The sequence below is a fragment of the Sander lucioperca genome, chromosome 24, assembly GCF_008315115.2.
Source record: "Sander lucioperca isolate FBNREF2018 chromosome 24, SLUC_FBN_1.2, whole genome shotgun sequence".
In the NCBI taxonomy this organism is placed as follows: Eukaryota; Metazoa; Chordata; class Actinopteri; order Perciformes; family Percidae; genus Sander; species Sander lucioperca.
Genome location: NC_050196.1, coordinates 12,923,109 through 12,938,971, shown reverse-complemented (window position 1 = coordinate 12,938,971; position 15,863 = coordinate 12,923,109). Strand labels below are relative to the sequence as shown.

The following is a 15,863-nucleotide window of genomic DNA, read 5'->3' as shown; positions in this document are numbered from 1 at the left end:
CAGACAAAGGCAGCAAATCATCACTAGAGGTGAGAGAGTTGCTTTAAAAATTAGTGACAGGATAAATCGGTTTTAAAAGTAATTGCTGATTAATGTTGTGTCGATGCACTCATTGATTAATCAACTACAACACTGCAGATCTAAATCCTGCTATTTTAAACAGGAAAAGCCTCATAGCCTGAAAAGGGTGCCTCTCCACTAGTGTCAAGTCATTTTTTATTTATATAGCCTAAAATCACAAATTTGGCTCAAAGAACTTTACAATTTGTTAAGTGTACAACACCCTCAAACCCTAGAGCCACTTCTCCAACACACACTCTCTCACTCAGTGAGTTATTACAATTTGCACAATGGTATCCAATATATAGTCTAAATTAAAGCCCCCATGGCTGAACAAAACCAGGAGACCTGTTACAGCCCCTTAATCCCTTATATCCAACATGAGCATAGTCTACATTTTGACTGATCCTTTACACAACAGGTGTCTTTTTCTGTCCATTTTTGTCATCTGAGCAGTGTGCAAGTTTCTGAGGTGCTTGCTGAAAGCTTTTCCCATGATCGACCAGCCATCTGTCCAGATATCATGGCACATCTGTGTGCATATGCTTAAATTCCTCTGTTTGACATGGGTAGTTATCGTCCTCATTGCTCTCCTGTCAGGGATCCCATATCCAGACAGGTCAAAGGGCTGCTGCCTGTCGCTGATAAGTTGTATGAGTCTGTCCACATAGGCAGCGTAATGTTTCACTCAGGGAATGTGAATAAGCAAGCGGTTTGAAGGGTCTTGTTTTAATTTGCCTACAGGAATAATGCATGCTCATTATAGTTCTCGTTTGATCCTGAGCAATATCCCTTAAGCATTAATTTTACATATCTGAAAGACCCTGATTTTAGCCTTAATTAAGTTGATGTTTGTTAAACATGTATTGTTGCATCACTCAATGTTGTGTGTTGTAGAAGCAAACTTAAAATCTAAAAAGGTGAATTGCAGAAAAACACTCTCTGTGAGTGTTAGGCCTATAGCCTATCATATATTATGGTTGTGGTTAAAAGGCTTTATTAATTATTAAAACAATATGATTGTATTTTTAATGTGTATTATTTGCTAGTATGGGCCCCTTTACACAAGCTTTAAATAGCTTACCAGGGTGTCCCATTTCACATATGTGCATATTGTCTTATGATTGTACTTGTCTTTTAACTTTTGTGAATAAATTTAACCTGAAGGTGAGGAACCTGAAGGATAGTTAGCCTAATACTGATGCATTAACATCAATGTGTAAGAAGAATATTAAGGTTACAGCTGGTAGAGGTGGAGCTATTTCTAAGCCTAGCGTTGGATAGTTTAATCTAAAAAGATGTTTTAAACAGTGATCACATGTTTTGTGTGTAAAGTATCAATGTGCCAAGTAACATCAGATAAATGTAGTTGAATAAGAAGTACAATATTTGCCTCTGTAATGTAGTAAAGTAGAAATATAAACTATCAAAAGGGAAACAATTAAACTCAGGTATAGTACTTCAAAAAAACGGCTTTGCTACATGACACCACTGGATTATAAAGACAATGTCAGTTCACTTCTTACTGATGGAATCCATAAAAAGTGTAGAAAACGTAAGCAGCATTCCTGATCCAGCTGCATTGTTGCTGATGGGAGTAGTAATGACGTGCCAGTGACGTTGCAGCACCCTCCTCTCTCAGGTCGGAGCAGCACAGTAGTTTCTGATTTTCATCTGCGCTGCAAGTCTCCTGCGGGCTTATCGAGGAAATAAAGCCGGTGAGTTGTATTATAAAGTTCCATAGAGTGGCTATGTAAGCATATTAAGTCAGTGTTAATGCGTTAGTAAATGTCACGCTTCGGTTTAATTAAGCGCGATAATTTAAGATGAATCAAGGATATTATGTTTGGAATCCACTTATGAATTGATCGTGGGATTCAATTCTGTTTGCAGTCATATTTCTGAGAATAATTATTAGGTTTAATAATCGTCATGTATGATATATTACATTACATCATTAGTGTGAACATCAAATGCAGTTTAATTGTACTATGTAATAGCGCTCGGGTAGTCACATAAATAGACTTTATTAATTATTTAGGCTGAGTTAATGTATGTGTAGAGTAGTAGAGATTTGGAGCGCAGTTTGAGTAGGCATCTTTAATCACATGAACGCTGACACAAGAGTGCACAGAGTCCATTTAAATGTAGTCGACTCACATTTGTATATGTAGCTTACATTATATTTACACTGTGCATTGATTGTGAGGTTGTTCATTAGGACTTTGTGTCACAGACTTATTTATAATGAGTAGATGTAACTAAGTACTGTAAGACACATTTTTAAGAATCTTGTACTCGATTTCCATTTTATTCTACTTCATACTTTATCTCCCCTACAATTCAGAGGAAAATATTGTACTTTTTCCACTACATTTACTCGACAACAAGCTACTTGTTACTTTGTAGATTCAGAATTTACATAAAACACGGGCACCCTATAGAATATGATTCAACTACCCAAGAGTATAAAAATACTTTTTGTACAGTAGCCTTATCTCCAACTACATCAAAATACTGCTTACACTGTAACACTAATAGCCTATAGTATATAATCATATAACACTAAGAGGACATTTTGCTGCATAATTAGCAGTTTTGATACTTTGATACGTTTTTATAAGTTTTACTTCAGTGCATAAATTCAGGACTATCATTTGTTGCAGAGTATTTTTACATTGTAGTGTTGCTACTACAGTCTGTGTATTTGTTTGTACGTTGGGAGGCTGGACTTCACTAGCTAACACTTTAACCATAGGTCTGAATAAATCTTGGGTTAGGGTTAGTTATCATACACTGTGTACTTGGTGTTTTAGTCAACAGTGAAGTGTTAAACAGCTTAAGACAGGAGAATTCAGCAACACTCACTGTCATTTCTCTAGTGCAGTCATGTATATCTGACTTCAGTGTATAAGTGGAAAAAAACATGAGCAGTTGTATCACAGAAGTTAAGCCCCTGCCATATGTGTCTGGTCGATAGACCAGAGCTGCTGATCGGCTGAACTTCAAAGGCAACCCTGGTGGCCTAAATCTTGTATTCTTTTGACACGCATGACCAACGTGGAGCAATTCTACTTCATCAAAGGAATGAAATAGTTCACATTTGTCATTTTGTTTTACCATCTAGATCACTTTTTAGTGATCTTTGCTCTGTTGGTAGGGTCTAACCAAAGGTACCAACGTATTTTACCCTACAGTTATGTGATGCATTCAACTTTGACAGAATGAGTTTGAACAACTGCAGAGGCCTCAGGGTATTTTAACCCATTTATCTGTTTCTCTGTGTGGTCCATCAGAAAACCTGCCTTTATCAATTCCTTATATATTCCTAACACCATACATTCTAAGTTGTAAACATGTGTTTCTGCACATTTAAATGGTTTCCATTTCTAAGTGAGACAAAATGCACACAAGGGCAACTGATGTCAAATAAACGTCTTCCCCAAATATTCCCGTATACAAGCAATTAACACAAATAACACCACAGCATCCATGACAAAAAGAGTCAAGAATTGGACGAAGAGGACTTACCCAGTAATATTTACAATGTTTTGGGTCATTCATGTGTGTTTCAGTTATAAATATGATATCTCTGACAGCACTTGAAGGCAGCATAGCATTGCCTGAGGACTGAAGGTGTGAAGTAATTAGTTCACAGTTTCTCTCAATGTTACCTGAACAGTCTTTCCTTGGAAATACCTTTATCTTTTTTTCAGTTCTCTGAACTTCTGATGACTGATTCATAGCATTGGACTTGGCAGATAAGCCTATAACTTATCTCTGGTATGAAGAGGTTACAGACGGGGTCATGAGTCAAACAGCAGTTTAAATCACATTCTTGTTTTGTTTTTAACTTATTTTCTGAATAAAAGAACAAAATGTGACACTGAGATGGCTGCATCACCACCAAACCGAAACTACAGTAAAGAGCGACTTTTCAGATATTATTGCAGAAGTGTCTGCAAAATATCGTCAATGTGTCAGCCACACTCATCACTTTTACACTCACAATCTGCAGACTTTATCCCCCCGTTGTCAGGGGTGACAGAGAGATTTAAAACCTGCTCTCCTTCAGATTCTTTCAGTCCTGCGACCCAAAGGAGTTGGTCGGTGCCGATTGAACCCTGAGTGATATAAACCCTCTCCATCCCTCTCCAGTCGTAACAGGGAGCTATTGTACCTAATCCCCGCACTCCAAATTTACTACAGGCAAGACCCGGCATCTCTCAGACAGCTCAAAGTTGGAGAGCTAATCTCAAGTTTTCCTTTCAGCGTACAGAATATCATTATGGGCTATACAGTAGCACTGGTGCTCTGAGGAGCTTAATGAATGCAAGCCCATGGACTGAAATACTTCTCTGAATACCGTATCATGTATTTCACGTTTCCAGAACTCAACTTCTGTAGTGCAAGGTAGATAAAAAAAAAATGTAAATAATTTTTTTCAATACTGCAATTAATAAAAATGAATTCCAACAAGTGACACAGACATCAACTTACTTAAGCTTTCAATGAGCAAAAAAAAAAGAAGTTATTATACATGTATTTATACATTCATTCCCCTCAGGTGCTGGGTTGTTTATTTTCTCGATAAGTCGATTCATTATTTGATCTATAAAATGTCTGAAAAATGTGAAAAAATGCAAATCCCAAGTTTCCAAAGCCCAAGTTAACCTATTGAAATGTCTTGTTTTTCGGTCCAAACTGCAATATTGTATCACAAAACACTCTTCATTTTTGCTTCAAAAAATATGAATATGAATTGACTAATTGATTAATCGCTTCAGCTCTAGATACTATCAAGCTGTCTTCCTGACTATAAGGTGGTTTTCTGTGTTCATTATAGTCCAATTCATTTGCATAGCATTCAAAGTCATTTAACTATTAAATATTATGTATTGTGTAAAATTCTTCATATACAATGTTCAATGTGGTTGAACTGCTTATTTTATAATCAGAGCCTTGGATACCAGAATTTAGAGTATGCCGTGTGCAGCACATACAGTGTGGTTATTCTGTCTGCAGCAAAGACATGGATCAACGTTATTGGGGCATGTATAATGCTAAAAAAACAAGTATTTACAACCACACAGCCAGCACAACGCCTGAGGACAAAACATAAAATGGAGTCAGAGGCATCTGAACTTGCTGATCTTACACTACTGATCTCAATTCAGAGGCAAAACCAGGTCATCTGGTATTTAATTCATTGATTGACGTCTCAGTGAATCTAGGAAGAGCATTTTTTTATAGAGAGTGTTCTGCCTGGACTGTGACTGAATACTATTAGATGTCATCAATGAATATAGAATATAAAATAGCCTGTGTATGTCTAATAATCTGTTAATAATAATGAAAAGAGTTGCTGAAGCATGTACCAAAGCTAATTTTTATTACATTCCAATTGTAGATCAAGATCAGTTTTTTTTCTTGCATACAAACAAACACTGCTTTAAATCTTTATAAATCAAGGGCACTCAGGTATTGTCTCTCAGACTATGTGAATTATTTCTCATATGGTCACAAAGCATTCACATATTTGCGAACAGGAATGCCACCTCTTAAAGTGTATTTGATCTGCCGGCGTTGAAATGATACTTGATACTGTTTGAAGTAATAAGCTGTCGGATGTTCTGAATGTGGTTCAGACCTTTAGGCTATGGAGAGATGTTTACATTAGGGAGGTAGTCTTTACACAGTGCATGTTTGTCACTGACTTGTCAAATCCTTCTTTGGAGTCTGGAATTAAAAACAAATTGTTTCCTGCCGAATAAAGATGGGCAGCTTAGAGGATATTTCTTGAATCCCTCAACAAAGTCTCAGAATAAGGGATGTGGGCATTTTATTAATGGAGCAGTGAATCTGTTTGGCTAAGTAACAGATTTGGACGTAAAGAAGGTCTAGAATAGGACGATTTTTCTTTAGCAGACCTGCTGTTGTGATCTCCAGTTTAAAAGGAGTCAGAGTAAAAGATAATAAACATGCTGACTCGGTTTTACCAATAAATGACCCATTGCATGACAGAAAAAAAACCATCTGGCAAGCAAGGACTAATGGCTAAATTCCCAGAGGGCAAAAAGGTCTTGTAATTGAAACATAACTCACATTTGTGTCAGAAGTGACAGTGTTAATAATAGTTATAATAGATGTCTTTCTGTCATTTGTCTGTAGACTGGCAGGGTTCCTTTTGACATTTAAATAATAAAGCGAGCTCACAGCATGAGCAGCACACACAGCTGATCACTTTTATAGACTAATTCCTTCTATTATTAGATGTTGGCTTCGCTTTTCTCTCAAGAAGACATTTGTTTTCATATTCTCCATTCAGTGGAACTATGAAATTATGACTAATTTGTTTTTAGTTATATTTATTATTATACTGTTCCTGAGGATGTATTTAAAACCCTTTCTGTGATGTATTTCAGTTGCTCATGGTCCCTTCTCTCCCATATTTTGCCTAAAACAGAAAAGTGCATGAAGGAACTTTAGGACAATGATGGAGGCCTGGCTAACAGTGGCCTGGGTCCTGCTAATGACCAACATTGCTGATTGGCTGAAAACTGTCCAGTCACGGGACTTCACCATGACAGATATCATCCTGCTGCATCCCTCAAGTAGGAGCATAATATTACTGTGTGCATCATGTGTGTTTTGAATGTAAAACATTTGTTCAAATCTGCCTCCAACAGGACCATGAGACAAAACATTTGGGAACTGAAAGTGATAAAGATGTGTGTGTGTGTGTGTGTGTGTGTGTGTGTGTGTGTGTGTGTGTGTGTGTGTGTGTATGTGCGTGCGTGCGTGCGTGCGTGCGTGCGTGCGTGACATGGCTTTGTCCTGTGATTGAAAAGTGGCTGATCCCGAGACCTATAGCTGTCCCAGATGAAACAGTACCCAGTACAGATGTGATTCTTGCCAAAGGGAAGGCCAAACATCTCCTTGTTGGATCACTGTGTCGGAGCAGTACAGTAAACACATGATCATTCAGAGATACTGTCTGGAAAACAAATCTTTTATGTAAGAATTTGACATCTGTTACGTGGGGCATGAGAATAGTTAACAGCGTCTTGTTATTGTCCCAGAGCATGGAGACAGTCACAGCGTCACGTCAGCAATCCCATTAATAAAGAGCAAAGAAAACAATAGTGCCATTGAGCAATCACACTAATGAAACATGCCTCATGGCTATAAGCTAGTTTGTATAGTTCTTTTCCTGCCAAGGGGCCCCTGCTCGTCACACAGATTTGCAGAGCCCAGGTGTGGCAGGATTGTAAATCACAATTATAAAATCACAATTATAAAGACAGACAACTGAGAGGAGGTCCTGAGGTGGAACTTTCAGTTTGCCCACAATACTTTTCACTCATTATTAAAGGCTATTTACATTTCTTTTGCACATCTGTTAGCAAGCAAACACATACAGCAAACACATATAGTGAGCAGTTTCTAGTGAGCTTACGTTTTGTAACACACATGTAAATATACTCGTTTCAGAAGGGCTTGAAAATGTTCAATGAAGACATCACAAATATATATATTATTTAATATATATATATATATATAATATATTTAAAATCAAACCCTGAATGTCACTATCAGACATCATAAACTCTGAGTACTGAAGTGTGTGCGTCTGTTCTCCACAGCTACACCTCATCCTGGTGGCTTTAAGTGCTTCACGTGTGAAGACGCTGCAGATAACTATGAGTGTAATCGCTGGGCACCGGATGTTTACTGTCCAAAAGGTACGTTAGCGCTTTCTCATTTACTTCTATGTGTGCATAGTGGGATTACCAGAATGGAATTTTGGGACATCAAACTCTACAATTTTTCTAAAATATGAAGGAGAGTGTAATCTGAATATATGACATTTTAGAGGGGTTCGATTTTCTAAATCCAGTTCTGATACTGTCTGAGTGACATGAGGTAGTAAAATAATCCTCAAATAAAGGCGTGTCATGTCTTCCAGATGCCAGATACTGTCACACACGCCACATGATGGATAACCATGGCGACAGTGTGTCTGTGACAAAGCGCTGTGTGACCCTGAAGGACTGTCTGTTTACTGGCTGTGCTGATGTCACCGATAATGGCTATCAGGTATGTGGATTAAGATTAAGCTGCATTAACAACCTCATACTGATGTTGTGAAAAAAAAAAAAAAAAAAAATATATATATATATATATATATATATATATATATATATATATATATATATATATATTAGAATATTTAGCAATCCGGACATTTAAATCTCATCCGTCAGATGTGCTCATCCTGCTGTGAGGGGAACATCTGTAACATGTTGGCGCCAAGGAATGCGAGCAACGCCATCTTCTCCTCGACTTCTCCCCTGGTCAGCTCGAGCAGAGGGTTTCTTCCTGCAAAGCTGAGCTACATCATCATCGGCATCTTTACAGCTGGACATATTTGATAGGGAAACTGCATCTGTGAGACATAGTGCACATCAGACCCAACTTTATAAAGGACACTTTTTGTGAAACTGAAAAATTTGCTAAAAGTGAAGAACAGTAATAAATGTATTACCTAATCTCATGGTATTTCTTTTACAACCCTGGTATATTTAGCATCTGGGATTCATGTTTATTTTATAGGATGTTTGAATGAATAAAAGACTGAAAACCTGTGTCCAGGACTGTCACTACTGCACCATGTTTCCTTTAAATTAGGTTTCCTTCCTCCTCTCAGACAATTTTATAATTTGTTGAAGCTTTTTTGTTAATTTATTTACGCAAAGTTTTTTAAGTTGTATTAATGTGACTGTGTTGTTTAACAATGTCAATGTGTATTTTTTGAAGTTTTGTCAATATTAAATTGCTTGTGATTCAATTAAATTGTTTTTTGGATGCTACAGGAGTACATACAAAATGGAGACTGGTATAACTGCACTCAACTGTTTGGCAGTGGGGACCCAAGGGGTGACCTAGCCCCCCTGGAATCTGATTGGCCCCTACCAGAATCAGAAGGTGATAGGTAGTTGGCTTGTTAGGATGGATTAAATAGGGCCTACTGCATGCAGGCCCAGGGCCACCAGACTAAACATCTGTATGGAGACATTTCTTGTTGTAAAACTGGTCAAAATGTCCACAGAGAAAAAAAATTACTACAAACGATAGATCATTTGTGTGTGTGTATGTGTGTATATATATATACACAGTAGAATCTATACAGGCTAGATTGATAGTTTGACAAAGCAGAGCTGAAGCTTGTGAGTTTCAGCTCTATTTTGTCAATCAAGTCTGGTATGTCCTAAAACAATGTCCCTTTTAAGGGTATTGTGGCTCAGTGTGGTCAGTTGAGGGTCCCGTTTATGGCTGTGGCCTTTTCTGTGTGGAATCTGAATGTTCTCCCAGTGTTGACATGGGTTTTCTCCAGGTGCTCCTGTTTCCTCCTACATTCCAAAGACATGCAATCGGAAACTCTAAATCACTCACAGCTCTGCATTTGATTCTTGATGTGAACTGCAATCACATTAAAACCAAATGGTTGTCTTTTTTTTCATCATGTATTATCAAAGGTAGAATAGGAGTCAAAGAACATTTGTCAAGTTGAAGGTAAATGAGTCAGCCTGTCTGCAGTAAATCTAATCAACCACTAGATGGCAACTAAATAACTACTATCATATCTGCATACTCCAGTCACATTATGACAATACATTGTGACATACACAATCTCAATTTACAGGCATGGCAGGCAGGTGCCCAATAAACAAACTGGGTAGGACATACAACAGTCACTGGTTTTGTGGTTGCAGATTCTATAAAATCCTCATCGAGGCAAATGTCTTACTGGATACTTTGCAAAATCAAAAATGTATTTCTGTATATCAGTACATCTTGTAAAAATGTGTCTCTTAACATTTGTTTCCGGCTCAAAATCCAGACTAATCAGTTGTGCCTTGCTGCACCCAGCAGTCAAATTAAATTAAACCATTCAACCATAGTACAATTCTCCCCTGAAGAGAACAATTCGTCATTTGTTGATATCCATTTTCTACAAACATTAATTAGTTAGAGTATAGTGATAAGATATCTTTGCATTGCATAAAAAAATACATCACTTTGATAGAGAAACATTTGGGTCTATAGCCACAACACACTGGCAATTTAAAAAACAGTGATGCCCATATAATGTCAGAGAGAGAAGTACATTTTATTTATATAGCCCAATATCACATATTTGCCTGTGTTAGATACAAAAGTTTTGGATGAGGCATTTGGTAAAACTGCCTCTTGACTGGGTCTGATCTGTGTGTGCGCCAGGCAAATTAAATGCCTGGCTTCATTGTCAGAATATTTTTGTTGAGTTTATGTCTTTTTTTCTTACAGTATCTCAAAGTATTTTTAGATTGTTTTTGAATCTACAAACTATTTTATTTTGTTGTATTTCAGTATTGGTAACTTCATTATGAAAATTACATTTCAATTACAGTAATTCGGTTATCCACGTATGACGAATGGGGTTGTAAATTTGGGAAACATTTCTGTGAAGGAGCCCACACTCACAGCTACAGGTGATAGTGTCACTGCAGCCTGATTAAGTCAATTCATTTGTTCAGCAGTTCTGACTGCCTCAACTGTAGTGCTTCAACTGAAAAAATATCCATATTTCTTTAGATTATGTGCAACAGATAAGAAGAGAAAAAACAAGACTGTTAGTATGAAAAGTTATTGTCCTGATATACAGGGTTTCCATTTAAAATCTATGGTTCTAAAAAACAATATCTTTAATAAAAGCGAGGTGATGTCATCTTCAAGTGTTAACATTGTCTACCAACTTTTCAAACAGCAGATATTACATGTTGAAATGTCTTTTATTTGTAGTCAGAACCCTTGCCACTGCACTGAGTGTGTGTGTGTGTGTGTGTGTTTCTCCCTGGAGGCAGTGCAAAGTAAGCTGGGTTGGTTTCCTGTCAGTCAGGCACAGCATGGAGGTCTACATTAGAGTCTCAGTCCAGTCCTTGTTAAAGTAAGACAAACTTTGCACAACCTTTCACTGATACAACCATGTGCTAACACTACCATATACCATATATATGTTCCAAGCTTCTTCAAACCATAAATAGAGGCCTTGTTTGGATTGAGTTCTGTGGAATATTTAGAAAAGCCTATTCATCATCAGCAAGTACATTTGAAAGTCCTTGTAGTCTTGCGATAGCAGCACTGTGAGTGGGTGCATTGGTGAAAACAGTCCCCACAAACAAAGGTGTTCCTCTCAGGATGTGGCGAATAACTGTGCAGGAGCCTGACACTTCGATGTGGAATCCCAAATCTCTTAGTTCCTCCTCTGTCTGCAGTTTGGTTTGACTTGATGGAGATGCAAAGAACTGTTGGGACACATAAGGTGATGGTGATGTACTGGACAGCATTATACTGGGGTGTTTCTAATAATCTGCCCCCTCATGTATGTAAATAAGGCTGACAAAAAAATAGAAAAACTCCTAAATATACAAAGCATTCAGAAATAGGTGTGGGTATCGAGAACAGGTACTAAACTGGTACCAGTTCCGGACTAGTCAGTACTGAAAACGATACCCATCCCTATTAAGAAAGTATTCAGACCCTTCACTTATGTTGATGCCTTATGCTAAAATCGTTTAAATTAATTGTTTCCCTCATCTATCTTAGGGCTGGGCGGTATATTGACTTTTTAAGGTATATCGATATATTTTTCAAATGAGCTTTGTGATCAGACAATACCGTTTATATTGATATAGGTTTGATTTTGCGTTACAAAGCCATGCCTGTGTTTGCATCTCTCCTCTAACACTCTCCGGGCAACGCCGCCCCCACTTTCTCACAGGCTCTCCTGCAACATGGAGGAAGACACAGCATTTTGACATTTACCTACAGTTTTGATTGCCTACAGTTTTGATTGTTATTTGCACGGCTGCATATTTTATTAAAGCAAGAGAGGAAAACCTGTAAAAAGTGTTTCCGCTGGTAACGTTCTACCACCACGCCTTTAAAAAAAAAAAAAAAAGAAAAAAAAATACAGTAGTTACTGTATGTAAAGTTAACTTCAGTTCTATGAGTAAAAGCGAGTGAGACGGACCCTGGACGCGGGCGAGAGATGTGACCCATGACCGGATTATTATAGTTCATAAAAATGCCACGCAGTGACGATACAGACGTAACGCCGCTGACATGCGATTGTGCACACAACTCGTGCTGGACCAGTTCATATGAGCAGCCCTCACTCTATTAGTGGAGAATCCAGTCTGCAGTGTAGTTTATACACCACTAATAAACCAGAGAAGTGTACAGTAAGTGTTTTAAGTACAGTATGTGTTGCAGCTGTATATTTTCAAAAAGGGAAGGAAACCCTGTCTTTGCATTTTATTTTGATTAGTCTGTTTTCATAAAAGTGCTCTCACATGTGACTTACAACTGAACATTTAGCCCACTTTGTAGAAAATATCGAGATATATATCGTGTCTTGCCATTTAGCCGAAAAACACAGAGAAACGATTTTTGGTCAATATCGCCCAGCCCTAATCCATCTACACTCAATACTCCATAATAAAAAATGCCTAAAATTCCCTGGTATTCACTGTTAATACAATACATCACTACTACAAACAACATAACTTACAGGTGCTCCTGTTGTTGGGTCAATAAAGTCTGCCCAGTAGCCTGCAGTCCACAGAGCGAAGCACATTTCCTTTGCTCCACTTACAAACTGCAGTCGGGAGAAAACACAATCAGCAGCTGTTCTTAACATTATGTCATATCTCCAAACTTATAAAAATAAAATATCACAGGACTGACTTTGTGGAGCAGCTGGTCTCTGTCCTGGTCTACTGCCTCCTCCCTCTGACTGTTACTCTGTGTGACCGTCACAACTGTGATGGAGGTGGTGGGCGCTGCGGGGAACATGAGCTCAAGATCTGACACACACACACACACACACACACACACACACACACACACACACACACACACACACACACACACACACACACACACACAGTTTTGTTACTTCATGTTATAACTGTATAACACAACACTGTAAAAGATGAGTTAAAGTTAATTAACCGTCTCTTACCTTTCCTTAACAGCTCAGGGCAGGAATTTATGGAGCAGTCTGCGTCCGTCTGATTAAAGTACTGCTCAGCTTTGTGGACTCTCGTGTCTATAGTACCGAGGTTTCCCTGATGAACAAACACACAAAGAAATACACATTGACGAAGTAGCTTTGAGGCTGGAAATTTTTTTCTGACTGATAATATGAATACCTTTGTGAATTATACCTGAGATAAAAATGTGGATACATGCAGCGTACAAAGCTGTTTTGGAGATTGTTTTGAATAGTTTGTGTTATTGAAAAGTGGCTGTACTGAGCAGCATACCACTCCAGTGATTGACTTATGCAGCTGTTTCACTAGTGGCATAACATCAACCACTTTTCTCAGCTCTACTGATTGATAATGTGCTAACTGTCAATCAATTGAATAATCTATCCAAATGAAATAGCGTTAAATGGCTAAAAAAGTATTGGTAAATGTACCTTGTGTACATGTAATGTGAACACCCATGTTTATTCTTAGAGAATGTTAAGTCTTCCCAGATTTCAAAAACCCACAAATTCACAAATAAATAAATAAACAAACAGAAACATAACCTTACTGTCCTCTTTGGTAGTCACAGCCCTGCCGAAAGTAAAAAAAATAAATACTTGAAATATTGAAATACTTACTTGGAACTCATTAACAAACTGGGCCAGTATGAACTGGTGTCTCTCTATGCAGCTTGGGGCCGTCAGTACATCAGGCACCGTCCTGTGAACTGGAGTTTTCTTTTGGTCCTCCATGCCCTCAAGGTGGCAGTCAAACCCAGAGTTACCCGGTAACTGAAATCGCTGGTCCTGAGGTCCGAATGGTCCCATGTTCTCATCAGGCCACACAGTCCTGGGGCCTGGAGGGGGACGTGACAAAGAAATTTGAATGTGTGTGTTTGCTCTTTCATGTTTGTCTTTGCTTTATCTTCCCTCACTTCCATCATCTTGTCTCTCTGTACATGTTGTTTTGGAAACACAATCAACAGCCTGGAGCAAGTACAAACAGACAACAAACTAAAATCTAAGTCATAAGCTCTCTTCAGATCTAGATCAGAACCTTTTGTAAACTGTAGACTATGGTTACATTTACCAGTAACTGGTGGCTAATTCATTCATTCATCACTACTTGACTCACCTGAGTCTCTGGGTGATACAGCTATGTAAGGCTCATCTGAGCTTGCAGCAGAGAAGGTTCTGGTTCTGCAGACATGGAGAGCACCTAATGCTTGATGGCCAGTGGTCTTATATAGGACCAACCTGCCTCGACCACACAGCACCTACATACAGTAGAAACAAAGGCAAACTCAGAAAGTCACACAGCTTACTACAAGTGGGATAAAATTCCGGAAATGTTGAAGAAAAAGTGAAAAGACAGAAGACATATAATGCTTGATGCACTGAACAAATAATAAGCTAAATACCACGTCAGAAGCTGAATATTAGTTGTTGTTTTTTTTTAAATCCGAAGACATTTTGTATTCTGCGTGTAATTTGTATGAAAAATTGCCTGATTTGTACATTGGAGACAATCGCATACAGTACAGAGGTTACAAGTTATGTCACTTACACTAGTGGACATTGTGGTTGGTCTCCTGTTTTTAACTTCAACCTGTTGGATAAAAACAACAATATTTGGTACAACAGAGGACACCCCAAACTGTGTGTAGTAAGCTAGCTAACTTAGTTGTCAAACCAGTTAGTTAACATGTGCTAGCTGACATGATGTAACTTCTTGATTATGTATCATTCACGGGGGAGCAAAAGCATAAGGGGTCGAGTCTATCAAACACTTGCATCAAAAGTGGTAAACATGTAACGGATATAAATCGTCACAAAATGTGACAGGTTCAACACATGGATGTATGGTTCAACACAAACAAAACAGCTAGCTAGCTAACTAGCTAACTACCGTTACTACCGTTAGCGGTTTGTTTGCTAGCCCATATGTCAGCTGATATTCTATTTTGACACTCCCTTTTCAGACAGTATTGTATACTTCCTTACTTGATATCACCTTGCAAAAAAATTCCTGACAACGTGCACAATGCACGTGTTAATTTCCTTTATAAAAAAGGACAAATATACATCTGTTAATGGGATTACATTATGAAAAGTACATGTTGTTCTTACCTGTCAACTTGCACGTCCGCGGCCCTGCGCAATAGCAAAACAACGACGGAAAGTGACGAGGGACAAACAAACAGTTACGCAAACTCCTGCGGTTTGCATAACTGACATTTTAGCGTATGTTATGTAAGCTATGGTTGTAACGTTAAGTGATAATGGTGCTTTTAAAAATGGCTTCAACAACACCATTAACTGCCAGAAATTGCTATATTGAGACAATATTAATTTTAGTTTTATTTTCCTTAGTGCTGGACATAGATATATCAGGCCGTGTTTTCCATGACTAGCCACAAGATGGTAGCAAATTAACAGATAACACAACCACGGATTTTATTACAACAGCAGTACTGCCCCTGTCTTGCAGTGTGCCCTTAAAGTAGGATAGTTAGTGTTTATGACTTTGAATTTAGTGTTTAAAGTTTTCTTTATGTTGACTTTCATGTTATTTGTTCTCTAGCTTGCTTTAAAATGCAACATAATGCTGTTGAGATAGCTTGTAAAAAGAGTTATTAGGCTAAGACTTACTTTTGTTGATATGTATGTGTAGAGGAAACAGCAGCTAATCAATAGCAGGTATGACAGGCCAATTGCTCAG

General features: G+C 38.0%; 2 protein-coding genes across 2 annotated transcripts; one reads left to right on the top strand and one right to left on the bottom strand.

The window, feature by feature from the left end:
* The first annotated feature begins 1,691 nt into the window (after window positions 1–1,691).
* lypd6 (LY6/PLAUR domain containing 6) lies at window positions 1,692–8,911 on the top strand. The gene is made up of 5 exons (XM_031291929.2): window positions 1,692–1,778; window positions 6,513–6,674; window positions 7,707–7,805; window positions 8,030–8,160; window positions 8,328–8,911. Exons 2-5 carry the CDS (start codon window positions 6,554–6,556, stop codon window positions 8,493–8,495), a joined length of 519 nt encoding a protein of 172 aa, XP_031147789.1. The 5' UTR covers window positions 1,692–1,778; window positions 6,513–6,553; the 3' UTR covers window positions 8,496–8,911.
* A 1,299-nt stretch (window positions 8,912–10,210) lies between these two features.
* Window positions 10,211–15,373, bottom strand: mmadhca (metabolism of cobalamin associated Da). Its single transcript, XM_031291923.2, has 8 exons — window positions 15,272–15,373; window positions 14,709–14,750; window positions 14,277–14,418; window positions 13,781–13,998; window positions 13,130–13,235; window positions 12,853–12,971; window positions 12,677–12,763; window positions 10,211–11,408 (listed from the first exon to the last, which is right to left on the bottom strand). Exons 2-8 carry the CDS (start codon window positions 14,718–14,720, stop codon window positions 11,190–11,192), a joined length of 903 nt encoding a protein of 300 aa, XP_031147783.1. The 5' UTR covers window positions 14,721–14,750; window positions 15,272–15,373; the 3' UTR covers window positions 10,211–11,189.
* Between the last annotated feature and the right edge of the window lie 490 nt (window positions 15,374–15,863).

What these genes read in the sequence shown, in the direction of transcription:
- mmadhca (XM_031291923.2), bottom strand. An exon ending in TGTATCACCCAGAGACTCAG is followed by an intron (nt 13,999 to 14,276) that starts GTGAGTCAAGTA and finishes GTCCCCCTCCAG; the next exon opens with GCCCCAGGACTGTGTGGCCT. An exon ending in CCCTGAGCTGTTAAGGAAAG is followed by an intron (nt 12,972 to 13,129) that starts GTAAGAGACGGT and finishes TGTGTGTGTCAG; the next exon opens with ATCTTGAGCTCATGTTCCCC.
- lypd6 (XM_031291929.2), top strand. Translation starts at nt 6,554, where the DNA reads ATGATGGAGGCCTGGCTAACAGTGGCCTGGGTCCTGCTAATGACCAAC. An exon ending in GGATGTTTACTGTCCAAAAG is followed by an intron (nt 7,806 to 8,029) that starts GTACGTTAGCGC and finishes CATGTCTTCCAG; the next exon opens with ATGCCAGATACTGTCACACA. An exon ending in TCACCGATAATGGCTATCAG is followed by an intron (nt 8,161 to 8,327) that starts GTATGTGGATTA and finishes CTCATCCGTCAG; the next exon opens with ATGTGCTCATCCTGCTGTGA.